We start from the raw sequence: 22,304 nt of genomic DNA, 5'->3' as shown, positions 1-22,304 counted from the left end.
GATGCTGGGTTTACTCAGGACTGTGGCTGGAAGCTGAAGCACAGCCTGCAGCTATGTCTGTGAGGCAGGTGTCACAGCTCATGGCAATTTAAAGCCAGTTAAGCTTAGGTTTTGCTAGCAGCATAGTTTTTGTACTATAAACTCCATCAGAGCTTGCAAAACCTGCTTGAGATGTTGGGCTGCTTAGGTCACAGGAGTTCTGTGCCTGTGCTTGCCTGCTGCTCTCTGGGTCCCTGAGCAAGCCTGGCTGTGGTGTAGCCACACAGATACATTTACCTGACCTCAGCTGAAATACTAACTTTGGAGTTCCTATCTTGTCTCAAGATGAAGTTACAGGACATGGACGCTGGCCTGCTGCCAGTGAAGGATTGGACCTTACTCTGGGTGCCTTGCTTGCCCCACTTAGGTGGTTTGGAGGCAGTGGAACTCACTCAGCAGAAGACATCCTGCTGCCCATGAGGTGTTTTGCTGTGTAGAATTTTCGAGCTCCCCAAAATAATTTAGGTCAGAATTTAGTACTTATTTATTGATGAAGAATAGTTATGTACTACTTTTCCTGCAAAACTGCAAGACTCACAGGTGTGTACACAATTAATAGAAAAATAGTAGACCTTACTTGTTTTCTTGTAAAGAAAAGTCAAAATCATGGCTATATTTATAAGATTTTTTACTTTAGGAAAAAATGTTTGCCATGATTCAAATTTCTTTCTCTCTTTTCCTGCAGTATTCTTCCCAAATGCATTCCTTCAAAAGGCAAAAGTTGCCACCCAAAGGGGGTTTTATGTTAATAACTTGTTGGAATGTATCGTTTTTGAGTAATATGATTTAATAAATGAATATGAGAACTCAGAAGTGCTTTCTTCCTTTTGCATTAGATCATACAGTGTGCCAACAGACTGAAGAATTTTTAATAGTTTTATTTCATTTTTTGATTGAAAATGGGGCTCTAGGAAAAACAATTGTACAAATGTTAATTCTGTCTTTCTCCACCAGTGATTGCTGTGTTCTAGGCAAGTACTGTGTAGTTTCCTAGAGGAAAAAATGAAAATTCATTTTAAATGTTTATTTTTTCTGTAGCTTGTTACATCCTTGTTACCAAGAGATGATTAAATATTTGACCACCCATTAGTGTTCTGTAATGTAAAGTGGTATGTGAACTGGTAATTTCATGGGTAAAATTGTAGTGTTTGGGGGTACAACAGGGAAATCTCATGCATGAGTTGCATGGCAGAGAGGGTTTTGATACTGCAAACATTTCCAGATGGAGGCAGCTCATGTGCATGTGTGAACCACAGTAAATACTTGAATGTGGAATATTTAGCATTTAGAGCTGTGCAGAGTTGGAGTCACCTGGAGGAAGTCAGTAAAGGAAATGATGTTTGATTTACCATGAGCCTTGCAGACATGGATCTGCATTTCAGGAAACCAGCATACACTGGTGGAAGGTTCTGAACAGGACCTAGATTGAAACAGAGATATTTTTACAATCCCAAATGGCAGGGACAGTCTCCTGAAGGCAAGTCATTGGTTTTAGACTTTATTAGACCCTTACTTTAATTACCACCTCATTACTTGCTTTGCTTCTACAAAAAGTATTCCATACTGTCATTTTTCCCTAAGTAACTGGAAATGTGATTGAAAGGGATGTTTAAAGTGAGACTAATTCAAGATTAAATAGTCACAAATTATATTATTGCTACATGTAAACAAATTACTTGCATATCTGATTTTATTCAGATTACTTTTCAAGTGGTAAATAATGCTTTATCACTTATATAGTGCTCTTACATCTTTAGAGTGCTTTTCTCACATTAATTAATCATCATTAAACACTCTGAGGTGGGTAGGTTAATACTATTATCCCCATTTTGCAGATGAAGAAATGTAGACTGAGAGGTTGTGATTTGCTCAAGGCCATATAGAAGAACAGAATCAGAGCTGGGATTAGATCTGTGTCCCCAGCTTCTAATTTCAGAAGACCAGCCAGATTGTGAGTCACAGTTTTGAAGCAAAGTGCTCAAGTGTGCATGTAGAACCAGCAGACATTTGTTTGGCCTAACTTGCAACTTGTTTAAAGGGGAGCTTTGCTTTTGTGCCGTGCTTCACATTTCCACCTTCATACTTGCAAGTGTGGAAGTGGCCTCTCATTCATTTAGGATCTCTTCCTAATCTGATGCAACATTTTTATTTTCATCATTTTCATTGAATTTAACTTCCATCTCAGAAACTTAAAAGTTTCTAATTCTCTGGACTTGAACATAGCTGCACAACTCACACAGAGCAGGTTCAGCATTGGTGCCCCAAACTGCCTGCAGGTGATACCAGGACCAGCTCTGTTACTAACAATTTTCACAAGCTGAGACATAAATAAGGTTCTGACTTGGCAGCTTGTTTTATTGCTGTTCAGAAGGGATGAGGGAGAATTATCCTCTCTGTGCTGAACCCAGCACCTCTGTAGGCAGTGTCCAGCTGCTCAGTAGGGAGAAACATTCACTTGCATGCCCCCCACCTTGGAGAAGTACCTCAATAAGAAGAGACCTCCTTGTGCCACCACTTTGTTAATCAGAAGCACCACAGAGAGTATATTCAGCTGTTAGTAATGGGAGCACCTGCAGAAGTAACAGATCAGGAAAAAATAAGGTGCAGGAAGGAAGTGCCCTTGTACAGGAGGGTGAAAACCTGCTGAGGTGATGTGGAATAGGTTGGAGACCCATGGCACATACAGGTAAGGATCTGCTTTGCGCTGCAGCATCCTTTTCACCTGTGCTCATTGCCAGGGAAGTGTTGGAAGTGACTGTAGAGCCTGTGAAGTGACTGTGGAAGTGACTGTGGCTGCTGAGTTAGGAGCTCTGCCTTCCCCTGCCAGCCCTGAGCAGAGTCAGTGGTTGTAACTCACCCTGCAGAGTCAGTGCACTGCTTTTTCAAAGTGCTGCTCACTTGAATTCATGGAGGAGATTTTGAACTCTTTGATTGCAAGATGATGGAGAAGGTAGTGTATAAATAGATAGGGAAGGGAGGATGTGTTGCAGAGAGAAGGAATTCCCTGTCTTTGCTCAGCTGATGAAGTCCTTGGCTGGATGAGGAGCTGCTGGGGGTGATTTGGAGTCATTAGCCTGCAGTGTGCCCTGGGATCACACTGCTGAGCTGGAGCTGGGGACACCTGGGGACACCTGGGACGTGAGCACAGGTCTAAAGCTGATCCTCGTGCTCTGCTTGTGACACCTACAAACGAGGGATTCCCTAAAAGCAGCAACACAGGCAGCCCTAGAAATAGCTCAGGCACGTAGCAGTGGGAGCAGAGCAAGCACATCATCTGCTGCAAGGGTTTGGTTTAATCCAGCAGGGATTTGTGCCTCCCCTGTCCCCAGGGGCTGCAGTGGAGCTCCCAGGTGTGGTTCTGGTGGGTCAGGGGCTTGAGAAGCACTGCATTTTAACAACTGGCTGTTGGTGAAAAGGAAGGAGACAAGATACTTCCCTATTTGCTTTCTTTTAAGACTATGGAATATGTTTTCTGACAGTGGATCCTGTTTTAATAACCAGACCCACGATTAGATAATGTTAAGTCTGCTGCAAGAGTAGTTTAATAAATATTTTAGTATGCAGATAAGCCACTGATAACCATGTGCATTCACAAACTCATACATTTTTATGCCTAAAAGGGGAGAATTCAGAGTTTGTTGATACTGCTTCCCTATGATGCCTTAAAAGTAAAGCATATTTGGTGGCACTAGCTGTCCAGGTAAATTGAACTCAAGTGGATAAACAAGCAGGTCATTTATTTTATTTACCCTAAAAGGGTTTTTCATTCTTTAATTGTAACTCTGGATATAAATTATGTGTGGAAGATAGACTAATGATTTTCCTGTGTTTGATTAAAGGCAAAAAAGCAAAGATTTGTTTATATATTTATCTATTTGTTTCTTTGCTTTGATAAGACCAGTTGTTATCCAAACAGTGAGACTGACCTAATAAAGGTCATATGCATAATTGATCTCCATCTGTTTTTCAATATTTATTCTCTCTATTCTTTAATAGACTTCAGTTCCAGAAGTGCAGCCTGCAACATTTTTAAGGTGGTATATTTTAGCACTTCTGTAAAAGGTCTCATTTTATGCTGGCCTCTGAAATGAAAAGGTTTGTTGTTGGTTCCACCCTTTGGTATCCCTTCAAGAGAGATTATATCAAAGAAGAATTAAATTAAAATTGATTGGTGTTATTGATTTTTCTCTTTTTTATTTATTTTTTAAGGGGGATAAAGGGTGATGGAAACAGCATATGCCCCTATGCTGTTTTGCTGATGGACTGTTTCTTAAAAACATAAAAAGCATATGTGCCCAATTTACATATTTACTAATTAAAAAAGCTTCCTGGAAACATTAAGTAGACTATCTTCTGCAACCTTTAACATTGTGGCTAATGGATATAGCCTGGAAATTTTCATAGAAGGTCCTCTAAATAATGTAAATGATTATGAATATGTAACTAGTTAATATGCAGCTACGAAAGGATTATCATGTAGAGGTTAATGAACATGCTGCTCTTATGGTTTGCAGGGCTTTTCTTTTTGTGCTTTCAGCTCACTTCATGCATGGAAAGTCATGTATTGGGAATGGAAAGCTTCCTGTCTTTTCCATCTCCATCTGTAATGGGGCAGTTAAATGGAAACTTTCTTAAAGGATTTCATAAACATTTTTGTATGCTAAATTATGTTGTGTACTTCACATTCACTGCCAAATGTGAAAGGATGAAGGATGTGGATAGAATAGGCTTGGACTCCTCAACTTGTTAGTGAGGGGCTCCACTGTGCCTTGGCTTTGTTACCAGACAATTTATGTCTCCTGCAGAAACTTTACTCTTAAAATGGGCTTCATATTAACAATATGAATTAGATTTCTGGCTTGATGTCCTGTACAAGTCTGTGTATTTACTCTCAAGCTTAAAAATAGTTGCCTTGCACATTAAGGAAGATATTTTGCCAGGCATTTGATTTGTAGGAGTTTAAAGCAAATGATAAATTTAAACTTGGCTTATGTGGGATGAGCTACCTGGCTGACTTTCCTGATGGATTATGAAATAACATAACCACAAATGTAAAGCTGATCCTTTTCGTTTAAGGACTTTGCTCTGTTTAAAGAATTATTAGCTCACAAAGTAGTCCCATTTTTTTTATTCCTGCATGAGTAGGAAGTGCAGGGTCTGAGATCTGTTGAGCAAAAGCTGCACATATGCTAACAGAAAAAAAAAAGTCTTTCATTCTGTTGTTTGGGGAAAAAAAAAAAAAGAATTATCTGCTCCAGTGATTTCAGTGGTACTTGAATGTATGTTATTGTTTTCTCTGCAAATTTTCTCATTAATTGCTTTCGAATGTTAGCATTATTTTGGCTATAGGAAAAACGAAATTTGTAAAAAAAAAATCTAGAAAATGCTTATATTGAGAAGCTGTCTAGACATATTTAACTGCCTCATGGCTTCATTGCATTTCATATAATTGAATGAAATTGTTTGTGTTGTATTTTTGGTAACTATTATTCAGAGATCAGAATATGTTTTGAAAGACAAAATCTCCATGTAATTGTGGCAGAGAAGGTCACAGGTTTCAGTATCCTGCCTGTTTGCTATATATACTCTAAAAAATTGCAGTTAAAAAAGATAAAAGTGTTTAATTTTAACAGTGGTAATTAAGGCCTTTATTTTGTGAAGAGCTTTATTTTGTAAATTCTTTTGGATCTCTTGGGAAAGCCTGTGGCATAAGGGATTAAGTGAAATACCTTTTTTGACACCCAGAAAGAAAAGATGCCAGCAGCCCATCATGGTGTCAAATACCTATGTATTTACACAGGACAAAGTTAATTTGGGCTTTTTCAAGTTAAAGTGGCCAGTGGAGACATTTGTTGATGTACTGATAGAGAAAAAATGTTTTTGGTGCTGTGAGATTCATTTGTTCTGCTTTTTAATGACTGAGTATGGGAGTTACATTGATGTCTTGTTATAATTTATGTTGTTTTCTTATTCTGCAAACGTAACACTGAAAATAGATCGGCAGACTGCACAAACTGCCACTTATCTCACATCCTGTGTCACCTAATAGTTATGGAGCAGGTATTGTACCGAAATAAGAAGTGAAAAGCTGTGATTTTTTCCTGTGGTTATCACTCTGCATTAGCCTGTGATAAAGTGTGCTGCTTAAGAACGACCATTCACACGCCTTTGCCCTGACAAATAAAAATGTGGATGGAGGCAACACCAAATCTGTAAAGCTCCTGTTCTAGTTTCTGATGCATTGACATTGCAGCTGTGTGCTTAGCTTTGTTTTTTCATGAGTAGTTATCTGTTTTAATGACAGGTGGTCACTGGCTGCCAAGAAAAAATCCAGCACTGGTAAGTAAAAAAAGTCTACATGTCTAAAATACTGATGACTAACCTAGTTATGTTTGAGTAAAGTATTGCTGTTTATTCTGATGGGAGTCAAATCCTGCTAGCATGTTTTGGGGATTAGAGTTAGTGATAGCTCAGAATTGTTGCAATGTGCTCTCCTTAAAATATATTTATTTCTCACTGATACAATTAAATTACAAATACAGTGAGCCTCAGTGTTTATACTTCTGCCTTAAAAACCTATCTCATCTGTCACTTTTGCCCAAGTAACCTTGTTGGATGAATGCTTAATCTGCTTGAATGGTGACAAGGTGCTCCCAGGGTAGAATTATTGTTGTTTTCTAACTATGGAGCAAGTAAGGAAATTCCACTTGCTCCCCTCTGTGTGCTGAAACAATGTGGAAAGTAATGTTTTGCTGATACCCCTTCCCAAAAGCAAAGTACATGCTAAATCTTCATTTTTAATACTTTAAATAAATGCTTTCTTATATTAAAAAAATTATCTCTGGGCATTTTTTCTCTGTTGGCAATCTATGGTTAATAGAAAACATACCTAGTAAATAATAGTTTTGTATGGCATCTGAGGAAAATGTACATTTAATGGTGAATGAAATCTTATATTATGAGTTACTGTGAGATATAACAGTTGATCTTACAGATATCAAATTACAATATATCCATGCTGTGTTTACCATGATTTTACTGAGAGAACAACAGGAGCTGTCTTGATTATTGTCTGCAGGGTTATTGCAGAATCACAGCAACTGCCCCTTTAGTGGTGAGATTAAACCTTTGGTTATACACCATCAAGCATATAATATTTTAAATTTATTTTAAGAGGCTTTTTCTTCATGCCTGAAAGATCTCCAAGCAAATAATTTATATTTAGTGTGTATCAAATGTTTTTAGTTTAAATGCACATAGGCTGCAAGCGCTGGATAAGAGGAAAAAAATCAAGGCAATCTATACACATCATCATATTAAATTCTGACTATTGGCTCGCAAAAATAATCTAAAACTAATATGTTTCATTTATGTTTAAAATTCAGAGGCTGCATTAATTTTCAATAAGGGAAATATTGAAGTGCCTACTGGTGCTGCTGTGGTGAAGGCAGGCAGAATATCTCCAGCAGTTTCTCAGGAGCTTTGCAGTGTCTGTGCCTACTGGCTCCCATGTGAAATTCTGCATGTGCATTCTTCCACTCAGACAGGGCTTTTCAGAAATAAACTATTGACAGAAAGCTGCAAAATTTGAACAGATTTTTGAGCATTTGGAAAATTGTGACAATTCCTTTCCTTTTTACAAGGGCTGAGGTTTGTGGAGTGGCCTGGGAGTGTTGGTGTTGGAAGAAGGATTTGCTCCTGTGCTTGCTTTTGTGCAAACTCTGGCAATGACCCCATGAACTTGGGGGTTTTGGCCACAGAACCTCTAATGAAAAAAATAACTTACTGATTTATTTTATATAGAAAAGCAGTTTGTATAGCATCCATACAATCTTTATTTCATTAAAAAAATTAAAATTTAGTACTCTTATTTAGATCTTGGTTGTGCAAGAGCTGAGTGCTTTTGTTTCAACTGAATAATTTGCTCATGTAAGACCTTTTAAGTGGTCAGTGACACAGAAGGATGTTGAATAGAATTGGGTGAATAAAAATAGGGTCTTTAAATGCTCAGCTTCAGTATATTTCCATTAAATTATTTTCTTTTCCATTTTTCAGTGCACTTTTTGAAGTATATTTCTAAAGCCATGAATCCAGTAATGGGTTGGGTGTGGGATTAGTAGCTAGACATGCATTTCCCCTTCCAGGGACATGTTCAGAGCTGGAGTCCCAGTATTCCTCCTCCCTCTTCCCTTTGGTTCTTCGTTGCTTGTTGTAGCACTGGCACACCCCAGTGCTTGTGAAAGCATCAGCCATACATGAAGAGAGAGCTTCCTTCCTTAAGTAATGCTGTTTGAGGCCAATTATTTAAAATGATCAATTTAAATTTCCTTTATCTGCATGGCCCAGTTCGGGATGTGACCCCACTCTTAGGGATGGCCATGGTGGAGGTTTGCTCAGCAAAGGGCAGCTGTCCCAGTACAAAAAGCAGGATGCTTTGCTTCTATAGTAGCACAGCTTCTGTGGCAAGTGATTTCTCCTGGCCCTGATCAGATTATTCAGTTACATGCAGCAGTCAGACCTTAGTGTCTTCTTTTCAGGTTAATGAAGAAATGTTGAGTGACTTTCAGCCATGAAATGATGGAAATGTTTAATCCTGCTGTGAGGGGGGGATTTTCATGCCAGGCTCTTCCCACGGAGTCTTCTCCTGCACTTGAGACATGTGCCAGGCCTGGTTTTTCAGTGGCTGCTTGGAGTCCATTTCTCAAATCCAGTTCTCCTGAGGCGAAGGCTGGGTTCTGTAAATAGCATTAAGTAATTGATTGTTATTGTTGACACCAAGTTTTCATTCTATTCCTTCCTCCCCCAAAACATCTCAGTGCATTTTGCTAAGATTGATGAGTTTGTCCTTCTTTGAAGGAAGTGAATTATGTTTTCACTCTTATGTGGGCAAGGGACAGAAAGACTTGCCTAAAATGTCTGGGAGAAATCTGCTGTCAGAGCAAAGCAGAAGCAAGCATCTTTTGTAAATCAGTTCTGTGGAATATGGTTTTAATGTCCAAGTGGCATAAAAACCTAAATTCTTTTTTTCAGGATGAGTTCAACAACTTAAAATAGGTATAAAGTAGGGTGGTTACACCAGAGTTCAACTGTGAAGCAAATGACTCAAACATAAGAGTATCAGATAATTTTTCAAAATGAATGCTGAAAAAGATTTCACTCTGCTTATGAATCTAAGAAAATCAATAGTAATATTTTGAGAGTTGTGTTATCAACTATGACATTCGTTTTTCAGCACATTTATAGATTGCTTTCCTGAATCATCCTCAGAAAACCTGTAGTTTGCATCTTGGGTCAGCATTGTTAAGTGTGCTGCTCTGTGCTTTCAGTTGCCTTTTATTGCAGAGTTTACTACCATATATATGTTTATTGTTTTGAAGTACAAGTAAACAATATCATCAAAGCTGACATTTATATGCCAGCTACTTCATGGAGGAGCTGATTTCTGACCATCTTTAGAATGGCAGGGGTCCATTAAAAGACTTTTTCGGACAAATTTAAGTACTTAAGAATGCATTTACAAAAAAAGGCTTTTTTAGAGGGAGCGTAGTTGCCTTTGCACACAGTAAAATCCCTGCAGCCACTGAAACACTGTTTGTTGCAAGTCCTGTGGAAAGCCAGGTGTCTGCCTTGGGAATGAATTCCTTGTCCCAGTTCACCAAACTATTTCTCTCCTGGGTAGCAACATGTAGCATGAGCCTTATTTACAGTTTAGGTGGAGAAGTATCAGAAGGGATGCTTGAAGATGTGACAGAATCCTGGTGGTTGAGCCATCTTTCAGGAGTCTTGACTCTTGATAGGAATACAAAGTTAATGGGAAAATCAGAATTAATTAAAATTTTGGTCATTTATGTCAGCTCAAACCGAGGTCAGTGTATGAGCTCTGTATTACAAATGATAATTTGAAGAATTTGCCTCTTAAAAAGCATAAACTGGATTTTCAGTTCTTTTTCTAAACATTGGTGGTGTTATAACTTGGGCTTGAGCATGGAGTGAGATACTCCAAATCCAAGTGAAAGAACTGCTTCTTTGCACCATGAAAAATTCTAATTCTGAACAAGACATGCACAATCTAAAATAATCATTTACCTATCTTAATACACATTATTAGAAAATCATCTAGCTATTATGTTTGTCATCCCATGTCTTTTAGAAATGAGTTATTAATCTGTCAGCTGTATGTGTTAGAGTAAAACAGTTCATTTTTCTGTAGTTTTGTTGTTTTTTGATTTAGTAGCAGAAAACCATTAACTCTTTAGCTGTGAAATTGAACCAACTTGAATTTGTCAACAGGAAGAAGGTGGAGAGTGATTATGAGGCTCTTCAGGAGCGACTGCAGACATTGCCTGACAAGTTGTCCTACGATGTCATGGTATGTACATGGCAGAGGTCACACAGGAAAATGGGCTAAAACTGTTAAACCTGGGCTGCCTGCACTGGCGGTGAGGTGTTAGTCAGGTTGCAGTACTTAATAATGTTACATTTGTTATGATAATAGTTAAACCTTTGCTTTTGTTTCTTTCTCTTTTCTTTGAAATCCATTATAAATTACAGTGTTACTGACAACTGAAAGCTGATGACATAAATGCTTAACACAAAACCTGACATGTTTGATATGTAAATCTATTGTACAGAAAACGATAATTATGACTGAATTATGGTACTTAGTCATTTCCTGAGAAGCAAGTGGCTGTAGTATTTCCTGATTCATGGAAATAAACCCTAGAACATTGATTTTTACATAAAAAGGTGCTGCTAATTTTTGTTCCACCAATCTTCCCATTGACATAGCGATCTTTTCTGGTGCTCTGAATCTTCCCTAACAACTGCACAGTTCCCTGCGTAAAATTTGCCCTGATGGCTTGCACTCACTAAAATTTTGAACAAATTGGCTTCTCTTTCTCTTTTTTTCCTCTTCCTTTCTCAGGTTCAACTCAAGATACATCCTTGAAGCCAGGGAAGTTGTACTGCACATAACTGAGTGGCTGATTTCAGCACTCAGTGCCTGACTGCTGTCTTCCTTGGGAGCCTGGCTTAGATACAGAGTTGGGTTTTTAGTCAGACAATTTGGAGTACATTTCACCATGTGGGAAAAGGGAGGGTTTCCCATTGCTGTGCTGGTGATACAGCTCTGGTTTTTGTGTAGAGTCCATTTCTCATGTGTGTATGTGTGGCCACATGATGTAAGACATAAAGATTGTGTTGTTTCAAAGCATAGAAACTCTGTTTTTAAAGAAAGCTAGATAGTGCTTATGCTTAGTTGAAGCAGCAATGTTAACTCACATCTGTTACTTTAAATGTATAGAAACAGTTCCTATCCTGTTAGCCAAATATTTTCATATGCTTTTAATTTTGCTTAATTTTGCTTTCATCATTTTGGGGGAAGAGTGAACAGGCAGCTCATGCAGTCTGCTACTTTAAAACCAAGTCAGGGAGGGCACACGTGTATGAAAAGCACATTGTGCACAGTCTTAGAGTCAGGGTCCTGCCTGCTGGAGAGCTGTTTCCAGCACTGGGACATGGAAGAGAGGGAAGATTGCTTTCCAGGGAGACAGATCCAGTAGGCCAAGTGCTCTGCTTCAGCACAAACACAATGAGAAAGCAAGTGGCTGTGCTGAGGAACTGAGGAGGAAGGAATAAAGTAGAGGGAGCTGATAAAACCATCTGACATAGATCTCTTTTTACCCTAAAAAGAGAGAGGCTTGATGTGGATGTGGACTTTATGCCACCTCCATTTTAGATGTAATTTGATTTAAGTTTCTGAATTTCTTTACGATTGAAGCCCAGAGGCAGCCAGGCAGTGGGCCTGGGGTCACAATGCCAGGGCAGGGTCAGGGGACAGGGGTAGGGGTGGCCAAGGCTCCTCCTCACCCAGAGGACTTGCCCAAGCACTGCCTGTAAAATTTAGGCAGTAGAAGATGTCTTAAATCATAAACCCAGTGTCCTGGATGTTGCAATGCTTGTTAAAATGGGGGATTCACATTGTAGGAAGCAGATGTTAAGTTCTAAAATGTGATTGTCACCTGTGTCCTCCTGCCTGAAGTGTCCTGCTTTTATCTGTTGTCCTTAGCCTGGAGAGCAGTTAGAGGGTGAGGGTTGCTTGTGGAGCGTCCCTGGGAGGTTGAGGTTTGCAGCCTGGTGAATGACCCAGCAGAGATTAAACATTCTGTGGTCCTGCTGGGAGCCCCAATGTCTTACACTGGAATTTCTGGGTACTTAGTATTAGCAAAACAGATTCTGAGAAAAGCAGCTCATCTTTGAGTTGATCATACCTATTTATTTCAAAAAATATTAGTAAATATTTCAAAATAATTTAGTGATTATTTAAAAAAATAATTGCTAAATTATTTTGAAATATTTCAAAATAATTTAGCAAAGCTAATCTGGCTTTTATTAGGAAATGGATGCAGTCTGCATATAACTCAAATAATTTGTATTATCAAGGTTTGTATGTTCAGATGAAGTGAATTTGTTTTGCAAGTGAGCATTCAGCTGTACTATAGTTCTGTGTCACAAAACAAGTTGTCTGGTGAAATTCAAGTTTTCAGATTTTGTAAGTACAGTACAAAATTCAAATGGCTCTGATAATTTGAGTATTTATGATGGGTTATTCACTGAATAGCTGCTATGGAATTAGTATTTTTATAAAATCTGTGGTTTATTTTTTAAAAAATTTAAGACATGTATGACTTGCTAAGTTTTATTTTCATTGGTAATGTCTATGTCTTTGACAGGTACCTTTTGGTCCTCTTGCCTTCATGCCAGGAAAGCTTGTCCACACCAATGAAATCACTGTTCTGCTGGGGGACAACTGGTTTTCCAAATGCTCAGCAAAGCAGGCTATTGAGCTGGTTGAGCACAGGAAAAAACGTATGTATGTTTCTGAACATAATTTAATGGTTAAAATTATGTACCTTGTATTAATATATAAAATTAGTGATATCTAGGCTGTACTCTTTTTTTTTTTTTTTTTTTAGTGAGCTCACAAACAGAAGTCCCATTCAGGTGTAATATTAGCTTAGCACCTTATCTTCCATCCTTGCTTGAGACATGATTGGATATGTCTAATTAGGAAAAGAAACCTAACTAAAAACCCCCTTTCACTTTTTTTTGATGTAGCAAAGAGGAGAAGTAGCCACTGCCTTGTGCTTTTGCTCTTGGTTACCTCATTCCTTATATTTTGTTCCCTTGTCTTGTTTCTTATTTGTTTACTGCCTTGTCTCCTGTGTTTTGGTTGTTGTTGGGCTGTTTTTGTTTGTTTGGGTTTTTGGTTTTCTTTTTGGGTTTTTTTTTGGCTTTTGTTTGTTTGTTTGTTTGTTTGTTTGTTTGTTTTTATGGGTTTGAAATTTTTTTTGGCCATTTGGTTTTCCATTTTTGTCCCTGTCTCTGCACATACTTTGCTCCTGCTTGTTGGTTTTTATACTTGCTGCTCAGCTGCATTTCTGCCTCCTGCCCTTGATGTTCCTCTGGTGTGATCTCCTGGATCTCCCCAGGTCCAGTGCAGTTGATCACCACCAAGTTCAACTGCATAGAAACCCACACACCACGGGGGCAGATAGGCAATGCCTGGGCTGGTGTCCACCTCTTTGTAGCTGCTGCTGAGATCTTGGCTTTGAAGAGCCAGGACCAGAGCAAGAGCTGTGCATGGTGCACTTTGGAGCTTCTTTATGGTAGAAAGGAGGAGAACCTAAAATATTTGATGTAAATGGCAAGGAAGAAAAACCACAACAAAATAGAAAATAAAAAGGTGCCTATTAGCCTTTGTTGTTTGCTTCAGACAAGTATTTGAGTTGATTTTTTCATACTGGTTTACCTATGTACCTCCCATTCCTCAGTGGGTGCTCACTTCAGCTTTTTCCTGTGTATATCACAACTATTTACACTGAATTTTTGTTTGAGTGCAGCTATCCATGTTGCTGCTTGCAGCAGAATACCCTAGAGGTTCCCCATCTGAATAAGCTTTCTTTTCCAATTCTGTGCAGGTAGTATTAATGTAAAAAGACTTGAGGATTTTTTTATAAAAATTCATTCGCTGTATTACTTTAAGATACTCCTTTATGAAGAGCATTGCCAAAAGTATGTAATTTGTATTTTACCTATTATCTTTCTTAAGCTGGTTCTCCTGACACAACTTTGCAATTTTCTTTCTTACTGAACTGAATCTACATTATTTATTGTGACTCTTGTGAGATCTCAGGTCCAGATCTTTTTCTTTGATCATCTGCTATTTTTTTCAGTGCTGCAGAATACTTTTGTCACCTTTACATTCAGTGAAATCATTTGACCTTTGCATAGTAAGTGTTTGAACATTAAGTAGTCTGCTGGGAGACACACAATAAATACTGGATTCTTTCCTTTATGATCTTTTAAATTGCATTTAAAATACAAACTCAGAAATACTAATTTCTTTCAAAGCAAAATAGTCATTGATGCTGGATATAAGCCCTCTGTTCAGCTGATAGTTCACTTCAGCTGTGTGATGGCTGCCAGTGGGAGGCTCCAAAACACTGGTATTAACTAAAAACTTTTTTTTAAGGACTGTTCTCAGTTTTAGATGGTAAAAAACATATTAGTACATATGCTTCTGAAAAAGGGTTACTTCTTTCCTAGATACCCTTTTGTCCCTTAAAAAATACAACTGACTTAAACACTTTAAACCATTTTCATGCTAAATGAATGCAACTTAGAGAATATTAGAGATTTTATTAGTTTGTTCTAAGGAGAAAAGTTATGTATGTGAAAGATCTGTAGGCCATTGCTATGTAATATGAATTGGCTGCTTGTGGCACAAATTTGCAAGACTGATTTTTGGCAAGTATTAGTTTAAAGTGTCTTTTGTGTGTTTATTGCACTGCAGTTACTTTCACAGGTGTGACTTCTGTTTTTAGTGGCATTTTGGGAGCATAGTTTACAGGGTGCTGTGTATTGGGCATTATCATCACATTGACACAATGGGATTTGATTTTTGTACATAATCTTTTTGTTTTGGATGTAAATTCCAAGAGTAGGTCACACACTGGAAAAGGAGGGCAGGCTCACTGCCGGGGATTACACTGCCAGCAGCCCCAATGTCCTGCGTGCCAGGCAAGGTCCTGACAGGGCAAAGCTTTTTTAAGCATGTGTTTAAGGCCAGTGTGTACTTAAAGGCTTTGATATATAGGAATTGGGGGCTGAACAGAGAGCAAAGAGAGGCTCATGCTGAAATAAACCTGGCTATATTTGTTGATGGTTTGTTTCTTCAGTGACCTACATTTTTTTATCCGATATTACTCTGTTTAATTTAGATGGGTGTTTTTTTCATAACTAGCTGGTCAGATCTGTTCAGGTAACTGAAACAAACTTAATTAGTACAACCCTAGTAATTCAGTGCTTTAGCAGGAGGTAGGACTGTAAGGAAATAAATAAAGGACATTTTCATTGCTCGTTGTGTCTCTTGTGTCCCACTCTGCTGAATGGTGAGGAGTGGGAGAGCATCTGCTCAGGGTTCAGGCTGTCTGGGGGGACTGACTGTCAGGCAGAAAGGGGTAAGAGATTCCTAAAACAGTTTTGGGTGTTCTCCCTTGCTGGTTCTGGGGAATTTTCCTGCTAGCCTTTGGCTCAAGTGTGGGTCTGTGTGTTGGAGACCTCTGGTCACCAGGGCTGTCCCTGCTGGCCTTGGAGCCCCCCAGTGTGTTACAGGTAATTGAATCAAAGCTCACAGGACATTTTCTTTACAGTTTGACTCCTTCTGTGCATGTTGGGTGCACACAAGAATGGAGGATGTGAATTTGCATGCTTAAGCAGCAGTAGTGCCAGATAAATCAAACAAAATCAGTGAGGATAAAGCCTTGGAAGTTAGGGGTAGCAGTAAGAGTGTACTATATATAAAAGCTTTAAATATTACTTAGTACTAATTAGGTCATCCTTTTTGCCTTAGTAGTTTTGTTAAATTTCCTTTTTAAAAGAGAATGAGTGAAAAAATGTTTGCTTCTGTGGAATAGAGAAATGCCCAGCCACAGTAGATTAATTTCTTGGTTAAAATTTATTTAATTGAAAGGAATAATTGAAGGGTGACTGTACTGAATTTTAAATGCACTTTACTGACATAGCTGTAGAAAGTCCTATTTTGGGGATACATTTCTGTTTGCTTAGCTTTTGATATAGATGCAAATTGTTCAGCACTGTGATTGGTTGAAATGTATTTGGTAAAATTTGGGACAGTCACTCATGTCAAATGTTACTTTTTCATCAAATATTGATCGTGTCTTCTTGAATAATATTTGAGTTGCAGTAGGTCTTTAATTTGCTGTGCATTTTTGTGACATTCTAGGTATTTAGTTAGTTCCAAAATAGTTAATAAATAGAGTGAAGTTTATAGAATTGCCAAGTATGTTTTTAATTGTTTTAAATTCATTGCAGTTCATTAAACCAGGTAATACAGATAATGGGAAACACTTCACACATGTGTTTGTGTGTAAAAATGTGAAGAAATAGTGAAGTAGATTAAAGGATATGCACACCAAATTCCATTAAAATAAAAGAAATTAGCTTTTTAAGTATGTCACAGTTTAGCACAACAATAATGCAATTGTACTTTTTTCTCCTACAATTATCTTGCTTAAGGTACTTCATAATATTTCTGTTCTCCTCAAGGCAAGACTGTATTGTCTTAGAATTCAAAGAGGGAATAAAGATTCTTTTTGTGAATATGGGATTATATCTTTTACGTGTTTGTGATGATATAAATTACATTTCTTCTCTATATCAGTAATCACATTAATTCTTTAAGATGGGAAATTTTTCATTACAATAGTCCCTGTGGTAGTTACTATAGAAAGAAATTAAATAGATTTTTCTTGTAAATATTTGTGGATTAATTCAGTATGCTAGGTATTCCAAGTGTCTAAACATTTTAAAAGGTGGGAAATTAAAGCATGCACACAGAACTAGGAGTGGTTTTATTGTGTTAAAAATTTATCAGATAAAAAAAAAATCCCACTTAAAGGAGAATTGTTGAACTACTTAGCAATTGTGTCTTCAGTATATGTAAGAATACCCTTGCAGTGTCATGCTGCAAATGAATTCATGAAATGAAAATACTGATTACATTAACATACAGTATTGTGATAGTCCCCAATTGTAAATTGCAGTGTGTAACCCCTAATACAAATATTTGTGTCAATCAAAATTGACCGATAGCTCAGGATACAGGGTTTAAAAGATACCATTGTTTTAATGAGATGATCCGGGTGGATGAGGACCAGTTTGAATTTGTTCCTTATCAGCATTTCCAGAAAAAAAGGTTTTGTCTCCAGAACACATGATAGGAAGGCTTTCCATTTCCCATCTGTGAATGAGTGAAGCCTTTAGAGGTTTTAATGTTTTATCCAAGGGTAAAAATATCTTCCCTGATATTCTAAATAATGTAACACTAACTCATCTACTCACAGTTTTTGGGGTTGAGAACAAAAAGTACAGGCAGTGCTACAAAGAGATTCAGCTTTTGCTTTTCTATATTAAAAAAAATGCATTTTTCTGCTCTTTTTTTGCACAGCAGAGAATTCTGTTCCACTGTGCTTTTAAACTTTTTTTTTTTACAATTTTTTGCGATTATCACTTCTTAGTTTGATAACCTCCCTCAGTTCCTTCCTTACCCTTGTTAAGTTAGGAGCTGATTCGATGCAGTGCTAAGTGCTCTAAATTTGCTCTGCAGTTCCCTGGAGGTGTTTGGCTTCTCACAGGACCACAGTCTGGGTATTTTAACCAGAACACACTGGAACAAAGTAAGGAGAATAGACTCCTTTCTGTAAGTTCCATACTGTGATTCAAATAAGCCCTTACCTTTTTTATGATTCTTACTGGGCAACAGAGGAGTTGTCTGAATGCCACCCTCCTTCATTTAGGAGGAATTTAAATGTCTTCAGATAATTCTAGCAATTACATAGGTGTGTGAACCTAAAAGAGAAATGCATTGCATTTACTTAGTGTTCCTAAAGCCAAATTGCCTGTACAAATTTTTACAGAAGAAAATCCAAATGACTTTGGTTTTGGTACCAAGGGAACATGGAAAACAGAATGAAGATTGTCTTTAAAGGGTGAAAAGCTGCTGCACAAAGGGTTGGATTGCATTTTAAAGAACTGGTGCAATTGCTTTTATAAGGAATGCATTTACATGTCTTGTTGCAAGCAAAAAGAGAGCTTAAATCCATATATACAAAAAGTCATCAGGATTCTCTTTTCACTCTTAAATCCATTTCTAGAAAAATGAACAGAAAAGAATAGAAGAACAGAGAAGGGTGTTTTGAAAAGCTTGTATTAGATACTACTTTCTTTTTCTTACTTGTTTCAAGTAACCTGTGATAGTTTGCTGGAAAAATATTGGCTACAGAAAAATTCTGTTGCTGATTAAATATATATTTATTGAAAATATATTAAAAAATCCTCAGGTGATTGATCTACTTATGTAGACCCTATAAACTAAGAAAATAATGCACTTAAAAGATGCATAATTTCCATGGTGAGATTACAAACTACTGAGGTTCTGCCTTCAGGTTGTACCTCCTGCTTCTCTCACTGGAGGAACTGAGCCACTGTCAGTAACTGAGGTAGGTGGTTGTTCCTGGCCTGTATCAACACTCTGTGTATAAATAACTGTGTTTGAGACTGGTTATCTTCTGCATGTGAAACTGTTAGGCACCAAGAAGGTCTTTACTCTAAATCTCAGTTGCATACAGAATTCTTTGTTACACCTAATCTAAAATTTCTGTCCTGTCACCTATCCTCAAAGGAGATTATTTCCTGTGTTATATCCATGAGACTCCCCTGAAGACCAGGTACATTAGGCTTCAGCTTTGTTTCAGTTTGTCCTGTTTCATAAAATCTGACTTTTCAAAATAGATCAACCTGTTCTCACTATTCTTGTCTGTTCTTACTATTTAAATCCCAGTGTAACACACAGTTTCCAGAAGTAACTAAAATAATGTCTATGATTCCCCAAATCCTTATAGACAACACTCCAAGGACATTAATGTCAAACTCAGATAATTAAAATTTGTATCCAGCCAAGCTAATTAACCCATTAAAGCCAAAATGCATAGATGAGAATTTGTGTCAGTTTGGCATTAGTGCATTGTCATGTCGTGTAAAATCTGGCTTCGCTGGACTTCATTTCAGCAATATGAAATGTGTTCCCCAATTATTTTTTTTCCTCTACCAGTGAATTTGTAGCAAGCAGAGGGCTGCTTCTTAAAAATGACTGATCATGGTATAAGGAAATCCAGTCAAGTCCTTTCAGACTAATAAAGGAGCTGGGAAAGAATGATCTAAATGTAAAGAAATCTTGCTGCCTGTAAATATGAAAGGCTGCTCTGCAGAGGAAATCTACTTATCATGATTTCTGGTTTCAATACCTTTTTCTTTTGGTCGTCCAGGAGAACAGTCCTAGAGGCTCTGGGGGGTTATGGAACTGAACTATCTTTCCAAGTGGTTTAGCTGAGACATGTAAATAGGAACTACATGGGTTCACCTGAAAGCCATGTCAGACTTTGCTGAGATTATTGGATGTGACAAAGTTGGACAACAGCCTCTGGTTCAATCCGTCTTAAAAGCCTCTAAGAAGCTTAAACCACGGGGTAGTAAGAGGAGGAGACTGTGGAACCTCTCTTATTCTACCAGTATTTTATTGGGGGTCTCAATTAATAAAAACCCCTGTAGTTTGTAGTGACTTGTTCCTTGCTATTTCATATTTCAAAATTCAGTGAATTCTGTTGGAGGCTTTTAGAGTGTGCCGTGGCAAGTTCAAAACACGAGTCCCTGAGCTTGCCCTGCAGTTAGGTGCATGAGCCTTTTTCCAGGAGACCCCTTGTTTGCTGAGGGCCTGGCCAAGGGCAGGTTTGTGCTTTGGCCAGGCAGGAGCCTTGTTTTTCCTGTGGCAGGGGAGGTGTGAGCAGCCCAGCAGCCTGGCTGGGGACGCGGGCCCGGAGCATCAAGGCAATCCCAGCTGTCCTCTGTGTGCTGTGTGGCCTGGGGCAGATCGCTTAAACTGTCTGTTTCTTCATCTGTGAAATGGGAGAGAGTTATACTCACCTCCCTCGCAGGGCACTGGGCAGATTAGTTAATGCTTGTACAGCATTTTAAAATAAAATACTGTGTAACTGCTCGGTGTCCTCACCTAACGGAGCCAGGCAGCGTGCACCCGTCTGGGAAGCAGCATCACAGCCTGGTGCTCCTGGATGGCTGCTGAGCAATATTCAGACATGCAGGCAGGGAGTGAGACACTTGTGGTGGTGAAGAAACAGCTGGGCATCATGTTTACTATGAATGCGAGATAAAAAACACAGGAAAATTGGTCCCAAGTATGTATATGCTTATGTATACTGAGAATAGGTTCAAGAGCTGAAGGCATGGATGGGAGCATTTTGTAGAAAAGCTAGCACTGCCTCTCTGTTATTTGGACTGTGGAAGGTGTGTTAGACACCAAAAAAGCTGTGGGTGATGTTGATGTGAATTAACTAGCACTAATAGCTGCTCTATCTGGTGTAGGATGGAGTCATGTAAGGGGAGCAGGACCCCGACTGCACATGGAAGGAGCTGTGTCCTCTACTGGGTCTGTCTTGGCACTGCTCCAGACATCTCATACTTTTTTTGGAAATAATATTTCATGTAGGAGGCAATGCAAATCCATGGCTTTTTTTCAGAGAAGAATCTTAAGCTATTTCTTACAAACAGCCTGAGGAATGGAGAATGACTGCACATTTGACACATAGCTTGCTGTGTGGTTTAAAGGCTAATGCTTTTGAAATACCCTAAAAGTCTGAGCTTTGTCTTAGTGTTCCTTGTGGGAAAGGATGGACTTTGCTTGAGTAGCCTTTTCCAAAATACATAAATTTCTTTCTAAACTATTTACTGCAAGTAATACATTTTTAAGCAATTGTATTTGAGACAGTGTGAAATATCAACAGGGAAAAAAGCGTACAATACTAAATATTATAAAACTGTGAGAGTAATCTCACACACTTGGTGGTAGTTGTGTTTTGTCTTGACTGTTTCATGCATAATTCCCTCTCCTATGTGTGTGGAGGGGAGGAGGGATAAGAACCTGTTTGTAGAAGTGAGTCAATTAGTAGGTTTAATTTTTAAGTACAAGTACAAACTCATTTTGTCATGATTAGATGCATTTTGTAATAATTTTATGGTTATTATTATATTCTTACACATCCTTATCTGAAAGGCCTATCATTGTAAGAAATGCAATCTCTGAAACATTTACAACTGTATACATTGCCAGAAAACTGTATGGGGAGGAGTAGCTGTGTATGTACTTAAAACTTTCTAGGATTAGCCCCAAGACCAGCAAGATACTTAATTAAATACTAAAATTAACAGGCAAAAGGAGAGTTAAGAGTAAAAATATGTAGAAATACTCTGAAAATAGTTTTTTAAGCTGGAATATTTTGTGGTTGTCTTCTGTAGAATGGGAAGAGCAGGGTGCTCTGCTATACTTGTATACTGTGAAAATAAATAATTAGGGTGTAGGAGGTATTTCATGTGCTGCAGTGCTGGTGTTCATGTGAGTATCATTAATGGGGAGAAGCTGTGCTGAGGCAGGAGCTAGCTTAAAAAAGTTTCTTTGAGTGTGACTTTGATGACCCTGTGTTAGAGATGATCTCTTTGCCTCCTTCGTACTATTGTATGAGACATCTTCTTCTGTATTGCTTTAATGATTCCAGAAAGGAATTTTAAAATAGAAAATCAGCTTACTTCTTCACTAAGGCTTTTAGCTCCTTCAGGGTATATAGGACCAGTAGGTGCAAGGTCTTAGAGATCCTCAGTTGAAACTAATTTATGTAGTAAGTCTTCCCTCCTGAAAATTTGCATTTGTATTAGTTTTGAGTTGAACAAAGAGTGCAAGTCTATTAATATTATTAGTATAAGGCTTTAATTGTGCCCTCTTTCCCCCAATTCTTAAGTCTTAGCAAAGCTGTGTTTCCTTTTCAGGCGGTTATGACCTTCTTCTTTTGCAAATTAGTTTGTTTTTTATGATAACTTTAAGGTAAAAGTGAAACTTAAGTTTTTAATATTTTATAAATTGCTGTTGAAAGGGTTCATTATTTAATTGGCACAAGGGGATATAGAAAGCAATGTCTCAAATGAACTAATGTCTGAGAACTGGGTAGTTGTTAAAGTAGGTTTGCAAAATTGCAGTGAAGCGTAGTTGCCCAGACAGAAGAGCTGTCTGCCTTCTGCTGGGTGTTGAAAGTACAGTTATTAGGGCATGAGCATATTTCACT

General features: G+C 38.1%; 1 protein-coding gene across 2 annotated transcripts in view; it reads left to right on the top strand.

The window, feature by feature from the left end:
• Nucleotides 1-22,304, top strand: part of URI1 (URI1 prefoldin like chaperone) — a 41,037-nt gene that overhangs the window by 5,060 nt on the left and 13,673 nt on the right. For both annotated transcript variants that reach the window (XM_058813473.1, XM_058813472.1), the window contains 3 exons: nucleotides 6,344-6,378; nucleotides 10,330-10,408; nucleotides 12,771-12,906. In XM_058813473.1, the coding sequence (XP_058669456.1) occupies nucleotides 6,344-6,378; nucleotides 10,330-10,408; nucleotides 12,771-12,906 (250 nt within the window). The remainder of the gene's footprint in view (nucleotides 1-6,343; nucleotides 6,379-10,329; nucleotides 10,409-12,770; nucleotides 12,907-22,304) is intronic.

The sequence above is a fragment of the Ammospiza caudacuta genome, chromosome 13 (assembly GCF_027887145.1).
Source record: "Ammospiza caudacuta isolate bAmmCau1 chromosome 13, bAmmCau1.pri, whole genome shotgun sequence".
NCBI classification, from domain to species: domain Eukaryota; kingdom Metazoa; phylum Chordata; class Aves; order Passeriformes; family Passerellidae; genus Ammospiza; species Ammospiza caudacuta.
This window is presented reverse-complemented; position numbering and strand designations above follow the sequence as displayed.